Source organism: Anastrepha obliqua, chromosome 4 (genome assembly GCF_027943255.1).
Source record: "Anastrepha obliqua isolate idAnaObli1 chromosome 4, idAnaObli1_1.0, whole genome shotgun sequence".
NCBI lineage: Eukaryota > Metazoa > Arthropoda > Insecta > Diptera > Tephritidae > Anastrepha > Anastrepha obliqua.
The window spans coordinates 32573693-32594884 of NC_072895.1; the positions used below are offsets into that span (position 1 = coordinate 32573693).

Here is a 21192-nt window from a genome sequence, read left to right on the forward strand (position 1 = left end):
ACATATTTTATTTTAAAACAACATCTAGGAGCGTCTTTTGAAAGACCCTTTAGTTCATTAACTGGTGTCATACTGATGCAGTCCATTAATTTATAATAAATAGTTACAGCAACTAGCTGTTGTGTTGCGATGTGCTATTTTTGCTTTTCTAAAAAAAACTGAAAAACAACAACAATAAAAATTAATAAAAAAAACAACAAAAATATTAACTTTATGCAGAACTTTTTATTTTATCAATATTTATTGCTATTAGAACACGTATGTGGCATATAGCTTCCGCCTGATAAAATTACACAGTGCGACAAAATGAAAATTAATTTTAAACCTTGGGGTCTTGTAGTATTTTTTCATCGACTAAACTTTTTATTCATAATTTCTAGAAAAATTTTGGTGCAACAAAATGCAAGTCTTAAGTACCTCCAGAAACGCCTTTATTTTTGAATTTTTTTTTTCCTGGTGGTCTCGTGCTTTTTCCCCATATAACGAAGCCGCGATATTTGCGGCTGGGTCATGTCCTCCAAATGGATACAAATGGTCCGGCTCTGAAAGCATTCGATGCGGTACCAGCTGGTGGTAGCAGAGGAAGTGGAAGACCTCCTCTGCGTTGGAAAGATCAGGCGGGGAAGGACTTGGCTGTCCAACTGGCGCTCTTTGTTAAAATCGGCCAAAATCGCTTAAGCGGTTATCGCGCCAGTTAAGAAGAAGAAGAAAAATATAAGACATTTAGTTGGTCTTATTATTTTTTCGTGCGCTGTATTTCAATGCCAAGAAGAAGTTAGTTGCCATTGGTTTGCTTGTTTCTGGAAGTAGTGCTTTTTGCGGCAAAGCCTTGTGTAATTATCGTTCAGATTTTATCCTAAAACTACTGATGCACTTGAAGCAAATTTTCCCGCCTCATCTCTCTGAGCTCATTTCTGCTTAAGCTTATAGAGCTGGGTATTTGTATGAAGATTTTTTAGGATATGTCGATGGAAGTGCATTTCGTATAAGCGGCAGGTCATATCTGCTATTGTAAAGTTGGCTATTACTCCGATTAAAGAAAATGAGGGAGTAAGAGGGAGTAGCTCTACATTTGACATTTTATCCGATGTGACGCTTTAGCTTACGATTTCATTGTGCTTTGAGCCGTTGGTAAAATTGAGTTACTTTCCGTTTTGGAAAAATCATCACAAGCTAATAAAGGTAAATAAGCTACTGTTGCCCGTATCTGTGGTAAACACTAATCGTACAATATAACAAATGTACGAGTGAGTAGACCACAGATCGGGAGTATCGTTAAGGGGGATCACCACTGTGAACGCGTGAAAATTAAGTGATTTTCATGAATTTTTTTTATAAGTAGGGATGATTATTTGAGGATCGGACAGATTATAATTTATTTGACATACACTGCTGGTCTTAGGTTGGACGCACGTTTAGTTGCATACAACTTTGCTTCATATTTATTTATTAAAGGACGATAGAAAAGAAGTTAATATGCAAAAACATTTAATGATACTTTAAATATAATATTCAAATGATTATACATATTTAACAAAATTGTGTTTTTCAAACATTTTCTTAAAGCTACTCAAAATAAGGCGAATTTTTCTTGGTCATTAGAATAGACGCACTTTGGCTTTTTAATTTTTATAAGAAAAGTATTTGGATTTTAACTTAAATTATTATTTGATTTATTTGATATAAAAAAAAATAATTTCAGTAATGAATACTGCCTCCTTTGTTAGTAATAACTTCATAAATCCGGTCCTTCATAGAATGATACAAAGAATCTATGTAGTTCAAGGAAATCTCGCTCCAAGCACGTTTAATATCTGCAGTTAATGTTTCTTTATCTTCGTATTGCTTTCCTCCTTCGTATACCTTCCGTGTTAGTCATCCCCAAACATTTTCAATTACGTTAAGATCTGGAGAATATGGTGGTCAGGTCATGATATTAACGTTTTGACTCGAAATAAAAGATTTTACTACTCGAGAGTTATGAATAGGAGCATTGTCTTGTTGAAAAATCCAAGGAATTGGTCCAAAGAGATCTTTTAATTTTGGAAATACGGACTCCAACAATGTTTTTGAAGCGATCGCCGTTCATCTTTTGATCGATAAAAATCAAGTCAATTGTTCCACAAAATGTGATAGCACTCCACACCATTATTCCCCCTTCTCGGCTATGGTGGCGACTTTAATATAGCTCATCTTTCCGCAAATCGTGATAATACTATTGAAATCCATCAGGGCCATCTAGTTTAAAACGTTTTTCATCAGTAAATACAACTGCACGCCAATCATTTAGTCGAGTGTCAGATTGAATAGTCCACGTCATGTATTCTTTCGCGAATTGAAGCCGGTTTTCTTTGCGTATTGCATTCAAAGGGGGTTTTTTCTTGATTTTTAGACGCTTCAGGTGTTCTGCATTTCTGATAGTACGCTGAACAGTTGATAGGCTTGCTTTTACTCCGGCCAGTTCCTTGATCTTAGCAGCAGATTTAGTCGAATTCGAAGCAATTCTAACGATTTGGCGTACTGCTTGTTTTGATAGTGCCTTTTTATCCCATTGAAGTTATTTCTATATGACCCTGGATTCTTCAAATATCTGTCAACAGTTCTGGAGCTGCGATTTATTTGTTTGGCAATGTTCCGATTGGCCAGTCCTTGCGAGTGAAGAAAGTCTACTTTTTGACGTTCCAATAAGCTCATAACAGCAGCTTTTCCCATTTTTTTCTTCAAATGTAGCTCGAAAATACTTTATTTGTTTATTTTTGATATTTTTTCAATACGAAAGTTTACACTTGTCCACGCAATACGAAGAAATTTAAGCTGTGTCTAATTCAATGACCAATGACTAATCTCCGAATATACAGTTATTTTTTCGCAAATCAACCAGATGTCAGCATTTTTTTTTCGAACACTTTGATAAGAAAAGCATTTTGGACAATTAGAACAAGCATGATAATAAATAATTGATTTTGTTTAAAAAAAACAATGGTGCGTCTAACCTAAGACCAGCCGTGTATATGCAACTATACTCACATAAATTTCTATTAAACAAATATTAAAAATTACAATTGTTGTTAATATTAATGCAATGACGTCATAAGAAACTGATGGACCCTGGTGGCCACGATACAGCGGTGAAAAATCATCTGAAAGCAAAAAACCAAAAAAATTCTTAATCTATACATCAATGGATATCGTCGTACGTGGCGGTTTTTTTTTATTTTTTGTTTGGAGAAAATGGCGCAGATTTGAAAAATTAGTTTGTGATTTTACCCTTTTTTTTGTTTTCGAAAGGCTTGAAAAAATATAAATTTTTCGAGTTCTAAAAAACGGCTATGCACAACTGTAGCCAATACATGTACAAAAAAAAATTAAAATCGGTTCATAAGTCTTCGAGAAATCGAGGCCACCGTGTTCAGAAAAGTTTAAAGTTTTCATTGGCCGTTGTAGCTCACTACCTGCACTTATTGTATTGGGTATAACTTCGTCAATTCTCAAGATTTTATATTACGTTAAACTTTTTTTTACATATTTTTGAATATATGTATCTACTTTAAGAAAATGCAAAAAATAAAATCGATTTTTTTTTTTTGATAAATCACAGTGGTGTTCCCCCTTAAAAGCCATACCCGCACAAAATCCCACGTCAACCTCCCAAAATCTGTCATTTGATATCTGCTGAGGTTTGGCTGATATACAACAAACGATTGCATAAATTGGAAAACGTACACCTATAGATTAAAATATTTATAAATTTGATTTATAATTTCAGCAATATTTATAAGAAGCTTTGATAAGATAATAATTATGCTGAGAGCGTTGAAAAGAAATCACAGAGGTAGAAACGGTAAATTGGGAGTACAAATAAGTACGCAGTGTGTGCGTGCATGGGTGTGTGTGTGTGGACAAACACCACACATGAGAATTTAACAAATGCAATAATGGGGGTATTCACACACTGATATAAAATTTGTTATTTACTTATTTCAAGTAGAACTGATGGTAAAATTTCAAATATTATAAAAGGCTAAAAGATACTAAAGCAGATTCATAGTTAACACAGCTCCATAGCGAGATATGGTACTTAATTGTGAGTATAGAATTTATAGGCAAAATCTACTTTGTAATTTTACTCTGAAATTGAAAATTTTACTCTTTAAGCTTTTCCTATATTATATTTTATATTTATACCAAAAAATATTTTCTTATAGGCCATCGAAACCAAGCGCAAAGCACTGGAGGCTGTATAACGAACAGCGGTACTCAGAGTTGCTTCAGCCTACTGCATTGTCTCAGGTGCAGCAGTTTTGGGGAGCAGTGGAGAGATACATACCTATCGACCTCATGGTCCGAGAACGAGTGGAGGCGTGGGTTTCTAGAAAAAAACGCCCCACTAATGTCGCGGAACAAACCATGCAGCGCACAGTGGGGATTTATTGACAAATTTTGTTCAAAAATGCTTACAGGATCCAATTATTGACCGATTTTAATAAATTTTATCTTAAAATGATCGTAAATGGATAATGATTTTGGACTCAGCGACCGCAAAAACGAATACATACATTTTTTCCGGTGAATATTCTTGGTTTGTCCTGGAAAAAAAATAGGTTTTAATTTTTTAGGTAGTTGGGGGATGATTTCACCTCTTAAGGGAGGCTGGAAATTTGCGTACTTGCCGAATTTGAATACATAGATTTTTTTTTTATTTTTAAAGTTTTCCCGAATTTTTCACAAAGATACATAATAAAAAAAATTGAAATTCGGGCCTAGACAATCTCTTCCAAAATCATTTACGAGCATTTTAAGAAAATCGGTCAATAATTGCCTTCTCTAGGATTTATGAATAAAATTTGTCGAAAAATCCCCATTGTGAAGCGGTGGGAAAGCCGAACGCCTGCCCAGGAGGACCAACAATCCAAGTTAGGTCAATGGGCTTGACGCGACACGAAAATGGAATATGTCGAGTATGTATGTAGAGATCCTTAGTATGAAAGTGCAGAGAATTCTGGATAAAATCGATGACTGGTGCACGAGACAAGGACTCTCCGTCAATCCAAACAAAACTACATTAGTCTTGTTCACGAGAAAACGGAAATCGACTGGACTTAGTCTTCCAGCACTGAAAGGTGTGGCACTCAGGCTTGCTGACGAAGTTCAATATCTAAGGGTGCGTGCATGTCAGAGCTGTGATAAGCGATAAGAGCGTCGATAAGAGCGAAGCGTAGAAAATTAATGCATGCATTTTAATAGAAGTGTGCATGTCGGAGCAGCGCGCTAACTCACTCTTCGCTCGCTATCATCGATAAGAGCGTAGAAATTGTAGGTTAGTAATTTCTTCGCTATTATCGATGATCGACACAGAAGATTTTATAAGTGCAGTATTTTTAAAACCTGCAATTTGGGATCAAAAAGATCCAAATCACCACAACAGGTTTATTTTGGATAAATTGTGGCAAGAGATATCCAAACAATTCAATACAACAAGTAAGTGCAATAATATGTTTTCATGTTTTTTATTGAAAAATTGTTGCTCAAATATCAATAATACATAGTAATTAATACTAATAGTAACAACAAAAATTTACCGTTTACTTTCGTTTGAGCATGTACAAGTACATATTTCTTTTTGTTTGTCGCATTAAAACGGTTATTTTTTTGTTATTGTGTCATTATTTCATATTTATTAAATTGGATTATGATAAAAGTACAGTTTGAATATATCGCGAATATTTTCTGCATTGTGATTCTGTCGCCCTACAACAGTTTGGTTTAATGCAATATTTCTAGGTACTGAAGTCCAGTTTTGAGTCAAATGGTGCTCAATTCCTTCTCTATCAATAATTATATTATGCAGTAAGCAAATGCACTTAATTATAACGTCAGCTAAGGTTGGGTTGGTTTGAATGGCTGTAGCTAAAATTCTCCATTTGGAATAAATTATACCAAAAACACATTCAACCGTTCTTCTCGCCCTTGACAGCCTAGCATTATAATATTCCTTGTCCGCATCTAATTGGTTTCTCCTATAAGGCTTTAATAAATAAGGTAAAAGTGGATAAGCTTCATCGTCTATAATTACAAAAGGTGCAATGATGTCAGAATTTGGTAACGCACAGGCATCAGGAATTTTGAGTCTTCCGTCGGTTAAAAATACAAATAAATTCGAAGCCCTAAATGTTCCACCATCACTCTGTTTACCGTAACCACCAACATCAATGCATATAAACTTGTAATTAGCGTCCACTAATGCTTGTAAAACAATAGAAAAAAAATTTTTATAATTGTAGTACATTGTTCCAGAATGTGCAGGGCTGTGTACACGAACGTGTTTCCCGTCTATACTCCCAATGCAATTAGGGAAATCCCACAACTTTTTGTATTCCTCCGCAATTTTTAAAAAATCACTTTCGTTTGGAACTTTCATGTGGCTGGGATGAAGCACTTCCCATATAACGTTAACAACTTCTTTTACAATTTGTCCAACTGTTGAAGCACCCATTCGAAACGAAAATGCTAAACTCCGAAAGGATTGACCAGTTGATAAATATCTTAAAAAAAATTTTTTTTTTTAAATTTAACAAAATAAATTTTAAAATTTGCATTATTGTTTATTTATTAAAAATATTACTTCATTGCATAAACTAGAATACTGGATGAAAGTATTGCAGCTGACACATGAACTGGTTAATAAATCAATACCTATTTATATTGAATGTAACACTGAAAACACCACGGCTAGATGTGATGACAATGCACAAAACAATGAATATCCGATTTAGATTCACAATATTCTAAATGTTTAAAATATTTCATTTTTTTTGTTATTTACCAATGAATATGTTAACTTTTCTCTAATAAAATTATTCGTACGTATGTATCTTATTGTAAGCATCAATCGCTCCTCTTGCCAGATTGGTCTGTTGTGTCAGTTTTGCCAATTATGCTGCAGTCGATCCGAAATTTGAGACAGAATATAATCGAATGTATCGCTTGTCATTCTCATATATTCGAAAAACTTTTTTGGATCCTGTCTCAAACTATTATAGAGATGGTGAAATTCTCCGAGTTCTAGTCTTGCTTGGTTTATAGGATGCGCCGAAAACTGGCGTTTTTCCCTTACAGTATTATGTAGATGATAATATGCAGCAGTAGGTCTCAACAACAACATATTTTCTTCCTCTGAATTACTCATCATTATAAATATTATAACTCTTCACTTTTCAAAACTTAAATTGCAAATGCAACTAACGCTCTTATCGCAGCTCTGTTTTATACACCACACAAAACTAAAGCTCGACGCTATGCTTTTGTCGCTGCTCTTATCGACGCTCTTATCGCTTATCGCATCTCTGACATGCACGCACCCTAAGACTCTATCTTGGATAAGAAACTGACTTGGAAGACACATGTTTCGCTGAACGGGGTCCGTGCTTTAAAGATTTTCCAACAATGCCGTAGAGCCTTTGGTAAAAACTGGAGTCTGAAACCTGCTGTGGGGCTGTGGATACACAAGCACTTATCAAAGCAATCATCTCTTACGCCTCTGTGGTTTGGTGGCGACGGACCATGGCTAAGTCCACACATCAGGAACTATACAGAGTGCAAAAAAAGTGTACGTTTATGCACTGCGGGTGTCATGAATACAACCTCCGGCGATGTCTTAAATGCTATGCTTAATTTGCCCATCTTGGATCTTAAGATACAGCAGGAAGCAATAAAAGCAATGTGTAGAGTGCATAAATATGGTTTCTGGCACTAAGACGGAGTTTCGGCACACAGAGAAATCTTTAAGATGCTATCTGAGGAGTATCCACTGTTTTTGGAACCTAAGGAGGATCTTATTCCAGAGTGCATTCAAAAAAATGTGACGGATATTATCTTTACCGATGGGTCCAAGAATGAAATAGGTTCTGAAGCCGGCCGGTACTTAAACGATATTAATAGGTATCATTACGCTAAGGAAGGAGTGGCAACAGCAGAATACATAATCGAGAGGAGATGGAGCGGGAAGCAGATTTGAGTTTTCAGTGGCAGTTAGGCTGCACTGAGAGCCCTGGAGAGCGCGACGCAAACCTCAAAGATTATTCAAGAATGTAAGAAGAAGCGTAATTCTGTTGCAACACGGAACAAGCTTGTACTTACATATATGGGTTCCAGAATACCGCCGCGTTCAAGGAAATAAAATTGACCATGATTTGGCCAACTGCAGATCAGTGATTCCTCCACAGGTACCAGAGCCCATAATCGGAATCAGTTCTACAGGAATCAAGAATTTAATCAGCGATTATGTATCCAATTTACATAAATAGTGATGGTCCAGTCTAGAACACCGCAGAACTACAAAGTCATTTGTTAGAAGCCCGAACCCAAAATTATCGAACATTCTTCTAAAACTTGGAAGAAAAGAAGTTCGTTTGATGGTCGGTATTATTACAGGACACAACCCATGGGGTCAGCATATGGCCACCATCGGAATCATTGATAACCCAATTTATCTGTCTTGCTTAACGGAGCTGGATAGCGCTGATCATTTTCTTTGTGAGTGCCCTACTTTTGCTAGAGCAAGACTACGAATTTTGGGTTCCGATGCCATGGGAATGAGTAAACTTCGAATGCCAAAGACTCTGGAAAATTCACACAAAACTAACTATTTCTATCTCTTTCTCTATTTATCTCTTCTCATCTCTTTCTCTCTGTCACTTCTCCCTTTTCCTACTTGACTATCTACCTTTTTACTTTCCAGAGCTTCGAATATCGGCTCTTTAGCCTGAGTGTTTCAGGAGTTACCAGTCTTTCGCTGCTTCTTGCCTCGCATTTTTCAAATTTCAATTTCTATGTAGGGATCAATTCTGGATAGATAGGGGCTTAACCTACTTTAGTGTCCGTGCGTGTCTCACAAGGCAACTGAAGCCCTTCGTCTGCTGAGAAGATGCTGTAAAGGAGGTATCCCGTGGCTGCTCTGATGCCAGTCTTTTAGCCGGAGCTTTGGAGCCTTTTCCATTGCGTATCACTAATGCCAGGCGACCAAATGGGTCCTACATAATTCAGAACCGGCCGGTCAATTGCTTTAAATCTCGCCAGCAAAATTTCATTGTCTTTGCCTCAAGTGCTACCGGCTAGTGAAGTAGGGGCATTGCTGCGGTTATAAAAGAGTTGGGCGTATTCGCTGTCCACTCGAATTCATTTCCCAAATCCTGCCTAATCAGAGCAAATGCAATGTGTGTATCGAGTATGCCTGAGTTCGATGTTTACTTTATAAGAAATTTTATTTATTGAACAAACTTTTTTTAATGGTAAACCTACATTTGGTACGTCTAGATAGAGCAAGGCACGGAAGGTTCGGATCGTCTCTTTCTCACCCAGATGGTTTTTGCGGAAGTCAAGTGTTTGCACACCCATCCTATGGGCGTGCCTAACTCTTAAGTAGAGCCCCGTAATAACTAAAATCAGTGTACTAAGACTGCGCATACATATTTTGGCCTAGCAGAGATTCTGGGCGTTCAGCATTGAGGATCGACCACAGTTGTCCGGTGATTCTGCTGATGGTTTCATTACGCCATCTTTCATTCGCTGCGCTTACGATTTCCTCAACGATAAGTAGCCTACATGTAAGGGTAAGCCTATGCCATTGAGCCATTTTATACGATGACTTCCCACAATGCTTTTTTTGCGCATTCTCTTTTGAAGAAGTCTTCGAAAATCTTCGTGCATTCACGCGCGCACTTTTTTTGTGGCTTTCCTTGCGTGTTTTTGACGTTTAAGTGGCTAATTTTCTTTGACCGTTCGTTCGTTGAGCAGCCCAAAGTGCACTTGAATAAAAATACGATGAAATCTGAATGTCAAACATCCCCTCGGAATGACACCCACCCAGGATGGAAAGTCATCGTGTAAATTGGCTCATTGTCTGTGCACTCATCGGTCAATTTGGTGCCGAGTTTCGCTGGTTCATCGGCTCTGCAGTTACCTTCAATGTCATCGGCTCTACATTTACCCAATTTGGTGCCGAATCTCGCTGGTTCATCGGCTCTGCAGTTACCCTCAATGTCTCAATGAGCAGAAACCCAAATTTTGTTTAGACATCCAAATTTTTACATTTCAGACGAATGGAAATAACTGTAATGACTGTAACTGACTCAAAATATAAAATTTTCCTTTTTCACCTGCTATGTGAATACCTTTAACACAAATTAATTAACAAAGAGACCAAAAGAATAGCGCAAAATTGCCGCTAGCCTAACTTATTTAGTGTGCGGACAGCAACCGACGTATGCAGTCGTAGATTTTTTAAGTTCTTTTCTGTTCCATCTTCAAAGTGTTTATCGTGAATTTCGGGCAGCTACTCAGCAACGGGGATTATTGAAATTTAGCAAAATCGAGCGAGCCGAATTGAGGCGAACAATCGTTGATATGAAGGTCGCTTTATGTGTCCTATTTCTTCTTAGCTTCGGCACTTATGTCTACCGCGAAGTAAACGATTTTCTTAAGGCGCTACCCAAACCGGAATTAGACACAAATGCCTATTGGGGGCGGGACGAGGCGAAAGACTATACGGCGCCGAAAGATATTGTGCCTTTTAAAATTGAATACAATCAAACGGTTGGTGCTGTAGCTTGTTCGAGTGTAGCTTTGAATTCGAACCTACCAAACATGGCACACTAATGCGTCCATTTGTATTCTCTACAGATTATCGACGATTTGCGCGCACAGCTCAACCGCACCTGGAAGTACACCGCACCGTTGAACAACACCAAATTCGAATACGGATTCAATACGGAAGCTCTCCAACATGTTGTCACCTATTGGCGTGATTACTATTTGCTCAAGTGGAAAGCACGCGAAGAGTATCTGAACTCTCTGCCGCACTTCAAAACCGAGATTCAAGGGTAAATGGGAAACCAAATGGTTGCTCGTTTTCTACTTTCATTTATGTTTTTTGTTTTTGTTTTTGTTTGCTACTTAGGCTAAACATCCACTTCATACACGCCAAGCCATCAGATGAGGTGCGTGAACAGAAGAAAGTAGTGCCTTTGTTGTTGTTGCATGGCTGGCCTGGTTCTGTGCGTGAATTTTATGACTTTATTCATCTTTTGACCGAGGTGTCTGACGTTCAAGACCACGTCTACGAAGTTATTGCGCCATCATTGGTTGGCTTTGGCTGGTCAGATGTGAGTAATTCGCTGCCATTTCTCTGCTTTGCGCACATTGCGCTGCCATCCCTAAATTCTATTCTTGCTTCTTTTTAGGCCGCCACCAAACACGGTTTCAATGCCGCTCAAATGGCCATTGTGATGCGAAACCTAATGCTGCGCGTTGGGTTCGACAAGTTCCTGGTGCAGGGTGGTGACTGGGGTTCGATAATTGGTGGCAATATAGCAACCCTTTTCCCCGAAAATGTGCTGGGATTCCATTCCAACATGTGCGTGCTGGTCACCCCATTGGCGCTCGTTAAGACGTACATTGCCAGCTGGATGCCAGAGCGGTTTGTGCCGGCGCGTTTCTTTGTCGGGCACCATTTCCCATTAGCAGAGAAATATAAGGAGCTATTCAAGGAGGCCGGTTATTTCCACATACAATCGACTAAGCCGGACACCATTGGCACTGCATTGCAAACCAATCCCATTGGCCTGGCTGCATATATACTCGAGAAATTCCAAACGAATACTGGGCCAGATCTGAATCAGCTGTTCAATGCCATCGACAAGGTGTACAAATTAGACGCAGTGCTAGACAATATCATGATCTACTACCTCACCAATACAGCTACAACCGCGGCGCGCTTCTACGCGGAGAATATGTCCAATGAGTATTTGAGTCTACATTTGGATCGCGTTCCGTCGCCGGTGCCTATGGGATGTGCGCGCTTCAAAAACGATCTGCCAACCGCGCCTGACTGGGCGCTCAGAGACAAGTTTCCGAATTTGATGCTTAGCACATATTACCAACAGGGTGGCCACTTTGCAGCCCTGGAAATGCCGACTATGTTGTATCTGAATTTCCAAGAATTTGTGAAAAAGGCGACGGGAGAGAAGGAACAAGCGTAATTTATTGCTCTTTCTGTTTGTAAATAAAAAGGTTTAATTAATAAATTTTGTATTAAAGAAAGTCTCAAAATAATTGTTATGTAAAGTGTGATCGGATTGGAAGTACTTTTTCCAATAGGGTGTTTTTGACAGATCACGCGTGACTACTGTGAAACTAACTACATACTTTTTTCCGTATTCATTGACATTTCATCATGGAAAGACTTACGTCTAAGCAACGTTTCTCGTTTACAAACCGTACAATCGTATTACGAAAATCGACGCTCTCTGAAAAGTGTTCAACGCGCGCTTAGGCCAATTTAAAGTGTTTAGTACTGAGACTCATTTCTGGCTTAATGGCTACGTCAATAAGCAAAAATGCCATATTTGGGCTGAAAAGCAACCCGAAAGTACTACATTCATTGAAAACAACCGTTTGGTGCGTTCTTGCGGCCTATGGGCTGGAGAAATAATTGGCCATATTTCTTTAAAGACGGGGCTGACGCCAATGTAATAGTGAATAGCGAACGATATCGCGCCATGAAAAAAGACTTTTTGATGCCGGATACTGGAAATTGAAGCCCGTGATCTCCACAACATTTGGTCCTTACAAGACGGCGGACGGGGCTATTTGCCATACAGCCCGTGAAACTTTGTATTTACTGCATCGTCGTTTCGGTGAGTAGTTTATCTCTCGTCTCGAAACCACTGGATTGGCCACCAAAATCGTGCGATATCACACCTTTGAACTTTTATTTGTGGGGGTATGGGGATATGCAAAGTCTAAATGCTTTGTGGATAAACCAGCTTCGTTTGAGACAAGGAAGCCCAGATTACTAAAGTTCTTCACGAGATACCGACCGAAGTCATCTAGCGAGTCATTCCAAATTGGTGTTTACGGATGGCCGAATTATAGCGCAGTTGTGGCCAACATTTGCGGCCTTAAAAAGTGAATGTCATGAGTGGTTCTACAAAAAAATAGTAAAAACTTCCCAATCAATTTGTGTTTTCGTTGTTTTATTTCAATTTAAAATCCGATACCTCTAAATTGATCAACCTTTATAAACTATTTCTTAGTAAAAGTTTTCTTGGTTCTCCTTCATCTGAATTTTGACATATGTGCCTATTTGTCAAGTGATTCTTTCGTGTAGTGGCAACTTTTGTGCAAAGTAGATGGTGTCCAAATCTTCTCATAAAAAATTATCTGCCATTCGGCGACGGCATGCAATTGAGCAATTTCGCGTGAAGTAATCCAATTAAGTTGGGCATTATCGTAAATTTTTGTATAAAGTGGTTGATTTTTATAATAAGTAGTAAAATTAAAAAAATAAAAAATAAATTTAAAAAGTTACAAAAAAAAAATTTTTTAAATAAAGTAAAATAAAAAATAAATAAAAACCAAAATAAATAAAAAACTAATAAAAAAAATTTAGAAAAAAAATTAAGAAAAAAAGTAAAAAAATAAATAAAAATATAAAATAAAAAAAAAAGAATTAAGAAAAAAAATAAAAAATAAATAAAATAAAAATAAAAAAAAAAAATTATAAAAAGTATTAAAAAAAATTTAAAAAAAAAGAAAAAAAAAAAATTTTAGTATTACAATAAAAATGAATAATTTGGGACTTATTTAATGTTGAAAGTTTTAGTGTAGATTTTTTTAAGTGAAATACCGACGATTATTTTTGAAGTTTCTATAAATTATTACCTTTTTCTAACTTTTTAGGATGAAATAAGCTTACAAAATCTTTTGTTTTGGAAAAATTTAAGCTTACATTCTCGCTCAGTTGAGATGATTTTTTAGAACAAATATTTAAATTCATAAATATTTCTATTCATAAAAATAACTGATTTTTGGAAGTATGGAAGTCGGTACTGCTCACGTAAATCTTTATATTTTTCAAAAATATTTAGGCGGTAGTCTCAAATTATGATAAATTTTGTTACTCCGATTTAAAAACTGTATCATTTTTTTTATTTATTTGTATTTTTCTTTTATGGAGAGTGATACACCCTAATGTGAATTATAATAAATTTTATTATTCCGATTTGTAAATAGTATCAAATCTTTTTTTTTTTATGAAGAGTGAGACACCCTAATGTACATACAAAATTTTCACCATTTATAATTTTTAAGTGTTTTAATATTTATTTGAAAATATTTAGGCGAACGTCTTGAATTACAATAAATTTTATTATTCTGATTTAAAAACAGAATCAAATCGTTTTTATCTAGAGAGTGATAAACCCTAATATACATACAATTTATATAATTTTTAAATGTTTTAGTATTTTCAAAGGTATCAAATCATTTAGTTTTTATGTTTTATGATACACCCTAATGCAAATTATAAAAACTTGTATTACTCCAATTTAAAAACAGTATATAACTTTTATTTATTTATTTGTAATTATCTTTTATGGAAAGGCATACACCCTCATGTAAATACACATTTTTTATGTTTCGTAATTTTTAAATATTTTAATATTTTTCAAAAATATTTAGTCGAAGGTCTCAAATTATAATAAATTGTGTCATTCGATTTAAAAACAGTATCAAAGCCTTTTTCTATTTTAAATTTTTTATGGAGAGTGATACACCCTAATATTGTATATGTTATAATAAATTTTATTATTCCGATTTAAAATCAATATCAAATCTTTGTTTTGTATATTTGTATTTATTTATGGAGAGGGATATGCCCTAATGCACATATCATTTTTTATGTTTTATAATTTTTAAATGTTTTAGAATGTTTCAAAAATATTTATGCGGAAATCTCATATTAAGAATAACTATTATTAATCCGATTTAATAAATAGTGTCCATTTTTTTATGAAGAGTGAGACACTTACAAAATTTTCACGTTTTATAATTTTTAAGTGTTTTAATATTTATTTGAAAATAAAAAATTTTATTATTCCGATTTAAAAACAGTATCAAATCTTTTTTATCTGGAGAGTGGCACACCCTAATGTACATACAATTTTGTATCTTATATAAATTTTAAATGTTTTAGTATTTTCAAAGAGGATCAAATCTTTTTTTGGTTTTATGGATAGTGATACACCCTAATGTACATATATTTTTTATGTTTTATAATTTTTAAATGTTTTAATATTTTTCAAAAATATTTAGTCGGAAGTCTTAAATAATAATAAATTTTGTTAATTCGATTTATAAATATGGTACACCCTAATGTACAATGTTTATTCAAAAAAGTTAGGCGGAAGTTATAATATATTTTATTATTCCGATTTAAAAAAAAACAGTATCAAATCTTTTTTTATTTAATTACCGCACTTTTGGCCTGCTTCGCTCGTTAAGTTAAGCATTAAAATGATGTAATCAGATATCCAAGGTCTAAAAGGCGACTGATGTTCTAACAACGGCCTTACCCGAGAGGCTATAATAATAATAGTATAATAATACTTAATAATAACAACTATAACAATAAGTAATTCGTAGAGAATGTATCACAATTATGTCTTCAAATTAAGTCTAAGGGAAAAGCGCGATTTGTTCAAAATATATTTATCTAGCGAATTAAGTCGCTTGTCGATATTCATAAGGCAAGTGATCTTGCAAGCTAAGGTGAACATTCATCGGGTGCTTGTTTTTGAGAGCTGACAACACAAAATGATAATACAAAACTGAATTTTTGCTGGAATGGATTTTTTTATTAACATAATTTGGTTGATAATTTCATATGTCCGCCGCGGCTACGAGTTGCATGGTGCGATGGTAATAAGGCTTCAGTTCTTGCACGAGCTGCATTTTATTGGCACGCAAGCCAAAATCTTTACATAAAATTTTCCACGTAGTCGAAAGACAAAGGCAAAAAAGTTGAGAACGCAGGCGAATCGACATTTCGGCATCTTCGCCAATACTTATTTGTTTTTTGTTCTGGCGTTAAACGATTCATGATGACTTGCCAAACTTTGCTGAACAGAAATGTCAACACAGTTTGCTATTATCAGCAGTCAAATCATAGTTATCGATATCGATAGTTCTCGTGCAGATAAAAAAACAACAATGCAAAATGTGTAATTGTTTAACGTAAATATACCGTTATTTCATCGACGCATAGCAATTTTAAATACCTTGACAACGGGCGAAGAAAGTGAGAATATGAGAGAAATGAGAGCAGCGACGTTAGCGAAGGCAACAACTGCATTGCTGTGAGTGCATGCGATGGTGTGTGCGTGTGCAAAATATTATCATAGCAGAGTCAAGCGGGTGACAATCACTTAAGAAGATGACTTGGTAAAAAGGGGCGGAGACATTCTGCAGCATTGAAAGCTTTGCTGAACTTGAATTGAAAGCTCTGATGGTAGATTCTAATTGTTTTTTATACATTTTTTTTTACATTTTTCAACTACATGGTTTTTTAGAGGTAGCAGATCGTTACTCTAGTGCAGGCGCTAAAGGACATTGAGTATGCAAAATGTGAGGACCGCACTCTATAAATAGTTTTGAACTCAGAAAAGCTTGCAGATTATGATTCTGGATGTTGCCGGGAGATTTGATGGTCCATTTTTTTTTTTACCCCACCCCCTTAGTATTCAAGTAAATGGACTGAACAAGTGCTTGGAAACCATTTCAATGATTGTTTTAGTGATAAAATTCAATTATTTCTTATGATTAAAGATAATTTTAGTTAGTCGATAAAAAAAAATAAAACACATATTTTTGATAAAAAGAGGTTGTCTGTAAAGTCGGTTTACTGACGATAGTTTAACGTGATAACGTCATAAGAAAATACTGATTGAATGGTTGCATTTTTCAAAAGAAAATTTTAATTTTATTTGTTTGATAGATATTTTGTATGAATATAGAGAATGAGTTAACATTAACATAACATAACATAACATAACATAACATAACATAACATAACATAACATAACATAACATAACATAACATAACATAACATTACATAACATAACATAACATAACATAACAAAACATAACATATCATAACATAACATAACATGCTGTTTAAGCAAGGTAACGACGCATGAGCAAGATAACGACGCATTTTTTGGTGCGTGCAGCCGGCTACATAGAATTATAAGACGTTATCACGTCAAAAAATAATAATTACATTAAAACAACAGGTATTATTAACAAACTTGGTTTTATTTTAAATTCTTCAAGTAAATCAAATTAATAATAATCAATAAGAAGGCATTTGCAAATACAAATACGTGAATTTATATGTGTACATACGCGCATATACATACACATATACGCTCACTTAAGTAGGAGAGAGCAAGATGTCGAACGTTGCCGTTCGTTTGCTTTATTTGCTTTGTCGTTCGCTCCGCGCTTTCGCTTGCAGTTCATTCAAGGTAACGGCAATGAGCAAGATAACGACAAATGAGCAAGGTAACGGCAATGAGCAAGGTAACGACACATTTTTTCGTGCGTGCAGCCTGTTAAATCGATTTATAAGACGTTATCACGTCAAAAATGATTTAATAGGAAAAAGAACATTTTAACATAAGTCATACAAAAAAATACAAATAATTAATCTCTTTTATTTTGGAAGTTATTATTAATACACTTGCACAACGAAATACAATTTAGTTGTAACTTTTTGCAAGAACAAGCTTTTGTTTGACAATTAGATGTACATTTGCAGGGTTGAATTAACAATTCCGGTAATGGTCGCTTCGTCAATTGTCGTGGATACAATTTACCATCTTTTTTTTCATAGCCTAATAAGGTGTAATCAATAGGCTGTAGTACTGTTTGGTCAGAATTTATCCATATATATGTTTGTACTGAAGCTCTTAACAAATGTAAATGTATAGCATCTGATGTGCAAATTACTTTTAATAAATGAAGCCGAAGCCGATATTTTGACAAATTAATTTATAGCGAAGTTCACCAGCAGTTAATGTTTTTTTGAGAAAAGATAGGTGCAAATGGTTTCTAATTCCGACAGTTCGCCTGTTAGGTATGGATTTCCTAAATGCCTAAGACCAGAAAAGACCACAAAATCCAACGACGCAGCTTTTAAACTTTTTTTTTTTTTGAGCCCAATCTGCTAGTCGAATCGCAACCACTTAGAGAGTGTAATGCTGGCAAAATACGAGAAATATTTTCGCCAAGGGATTGAGCAGCTAAATGACACCCTGAAATGTATTTTTTCTTATAAGAACCTTCAAACCATAAACCTTTCTTCATTGAAATCATTATTATCTATAGCTCCATGAAGAAATAACGACGAATTTCGAACTATATTTTTAGGAATAAGTAATTTTCTGTCTATATCTTCACACACAATTGACCTTAGTACTTCTTTATCGATGTTTTTTAATACTTTGTAATTAATGCAATGACCAAATTTATTCATCATATTGATTAAATTTTTCGATCGAGTCAAATGATGAATAGATTGAGCTAAAGCAATATGCTTTAGAGTCGGTTTCTCAGTAATCGTGAAGTACTATATATCATGAAATACTGATAACGCTCGTCGATCGTAATTTTCACTTAATTTTTTATTTTTAGCACTTGCATAAAAATTTGTCAATTATTCGGTAAATGATTTTTCTTTAAAAATTGTTCAATTAAAGTTTCATCACATAAAACCCCATTTGGTATTACTTCAGTACTTAATACATATTTCTTTACGAAGATGTTTTGCCACTTGAACAATGGAGTTTGTTGAAGTTACGGTACGAATATGTTCAATGATTTGATCCAGTGATATGTTACCCATAAACACTAATGATGATTTCGATCGATCATTTGGATATGAAAATAAAACGTTTTCACCATACTTATCTATTAGTAGTGATTTAATATCACGATTTTCTACAACTGCATCTTCTATGTCAGTGAGTTCAGCTAGTCGCTTAGCTAATGATGACACTTCAAAAGAGTGAGTTGTTAATTTATATTTTATTTCATTAATCAGCTTCTCAAATGCCTCTATAAGAATGTCATGAGGTATTTTATTTGGAGGTCTACCTGCTTTAGTTGCTGAGTTTCTTGGTAGTCGTAGATAACCACGATAACAGTGTTTATGATACCTTACTTCCATTGCAAATAAATCGGCTGGATGTTCGCAAGTGTCAATTTGTGTAAAAACATCATCTTGTCTTTTTCGGGCAGTATTTAAGATTTGTTCCGCTGCTGACATTTCGGAGCACAAATAAAGTGCTTTGTTTTTATTTCTTGTTTGTTTACCCCAGATTAAACATTTTAGATCTTTATTAAATTTTAAATTTGTTCTTGATGACCTTCGAGTGCCTTGAGTCCTGACACACTAGCTTCTGTAGAGCAGGTAGAAATAGAAAAATTCTCCTGCTTTTGTAGTGCCAAATCTCGACGTCTTATCTTTTCTTCGCTAATGTAACTTGCCATACAAGTTCGATGCCAAGTAAATTTGTATTCAGTAAAGTCTGCATTATTTTTAATTTTCTCACTAATGTCAGCTTTTCTCCGATCTGCTGCTTTCTGAATATTTATAAATGATTGTGGTTTTGGATTTATCACTAAATTACCCTTTCATCACAAAACAAACACGAAATTTCGTATAGTTTTCGTTTCTTTACATTTATCACTTCTAAAGACATTGTCCATGTGTTTATTTAAACAAAACACTAATAAAACACTGAATTATAAGAAAACTTAGCTAAAATAATTATGTGATTACGAAAAAATAAACCGTCATGCGCCACGAAATATTTTCTTCTGACTAATACGAGTGCTATGCCGCAATAAAGCTTGGACAAGGTGAAGGGGGGGGGGAAAGGGAAGGGACCATCACGGCTGCCGGCAACATATTTTTTGTTTTGTGTAGGGTCTCAAGTAAAAGAATTTCAGCATTGTTGCCAGTCCTCACACTTTGCATACTCAATGTCCTTTAGCGCCTGCACTATACTTGAATACTAAGGGGGTGGAGTAAAAAAAAAATGGACCATCAAATCTCCCGGCAACATCCAGAATCATAATCTGCAAGCTTTTCTGAGTTTAAAACTATTTACAGAATGCGGTCCTCATATTTTGCACACTCAACTCCATACAGCCCCCGCTCTACTCGGCTCTGTGACAGAATCTGCCGATGGGCAGAGGTCACTTAGGTCACGAAGTGGTTTGCTTACGAAAAAGCTGAGATTGTGTTGGTGGAGATACGAGATAAAATTGTGCTAGTCATATACGAAAAAAATTTACCAATGGAAACATTTCATTGCCATCTCACCAACGACTGATTGGACGAGTGTGCGAATACGTGTGGAATGTTCGTGCAGAATTCGGTTGCAGAATCTATCAAGTGAAGTGGCAGGCAAAGTTTTCCTCACCAGCATATAGTCCGGGAGCCAGGGGTCAATTTGGACTGCGTTTTTATACCGTTAAATTATTGACTATACTTGTGACTTAGCTTTCATGAATACCGAAAGTGAATGTCAGCTGGCGCACCCGCGGTGGGTGTGATTGTGGGAGGGTACGAAACGTGTCGAAAAAGAATTTCTACCAACTCATTTTATGCCGGCTGAAATTTTTTTCATGTATTGTTGACATTTAGTAGAATAAAAAAAATAGTCAGCTGTGCGGTAGAGGGGGGAAAACACGTCAGCTGGACAGGTGAGCTTGTTAAAAAAATTGAAAAGTAAAACTTCTTTATGCCGATTGAAATTTTTTTACATAATTTTGGACACATATAAAAAAATAATAATGATGGTCAGCTGCGTTTATAGAGGTGGGAAGTCCGTCAGCCGAAGCAAGAATGTATCACTGCGTTCAGCTGACGTATTTTCCCCCTCTATGGCCCAGCTGACTAATTTTTTTATGCTACTAAATATTAACAATACACAAAAAAAAATGCGGCCGGTATTAAATGAGTTGTTAAACATTTTTTTCGACACGTTTCGCAGCATCCCACGCACGTACCCACCGCTACTGGACCAGCTGATGGTTGGTTTCATCATCCATTGGATGGCGTCTGCCTTCAGTATTAAAATCAGTCGGCATGAAATGATGACATCAAAATGACCCCTGGCTCCCGGACTAATAGCTAAATAATAATAGCCTGGTTATCTACCATCCCCGATTCATTTACTTTACTCTAACCCCGCCATCGTCATCACTTCCCCACCCACAAGTCACTACAGTAAATCACTAAAGTCGGGTGACATAGTGTTGCATCTGTCAGTCATGTCGGAATT

At 35.6% G+C, this 21192-nt stretch overlaps 1 protein-coding gene across 1 annotated transcript; it reads left to right on the top strand.

The window, feature by feature from the left end:
* The first annotated feature begins 10251 nt into the window (after positions 1 to 10251).
* Positions 10252 to 12096, top strand: LOC129245925 (juvenile hormone epoxide hydrolase 1). The gene is made up of 4 exons (XM_054884370.1): positions 10252 to 10590; positions 10678 to 10877; positions 10955 to 11159; positions 11238 to 12096. Exons 1-4 carry the CDS (start codon positions 10402 to 10404, stop codon positions 12033 to 12035), a joined length of 1392 nt encoding a protein of 463 aa, XP_054740345.1. The 5' UTR covers positions 10252 to 10401; the 3' UTR covers positions 12036 to 12096.
* Positions 12097 to 21192: the final 9096 nt, after the last annotated feature.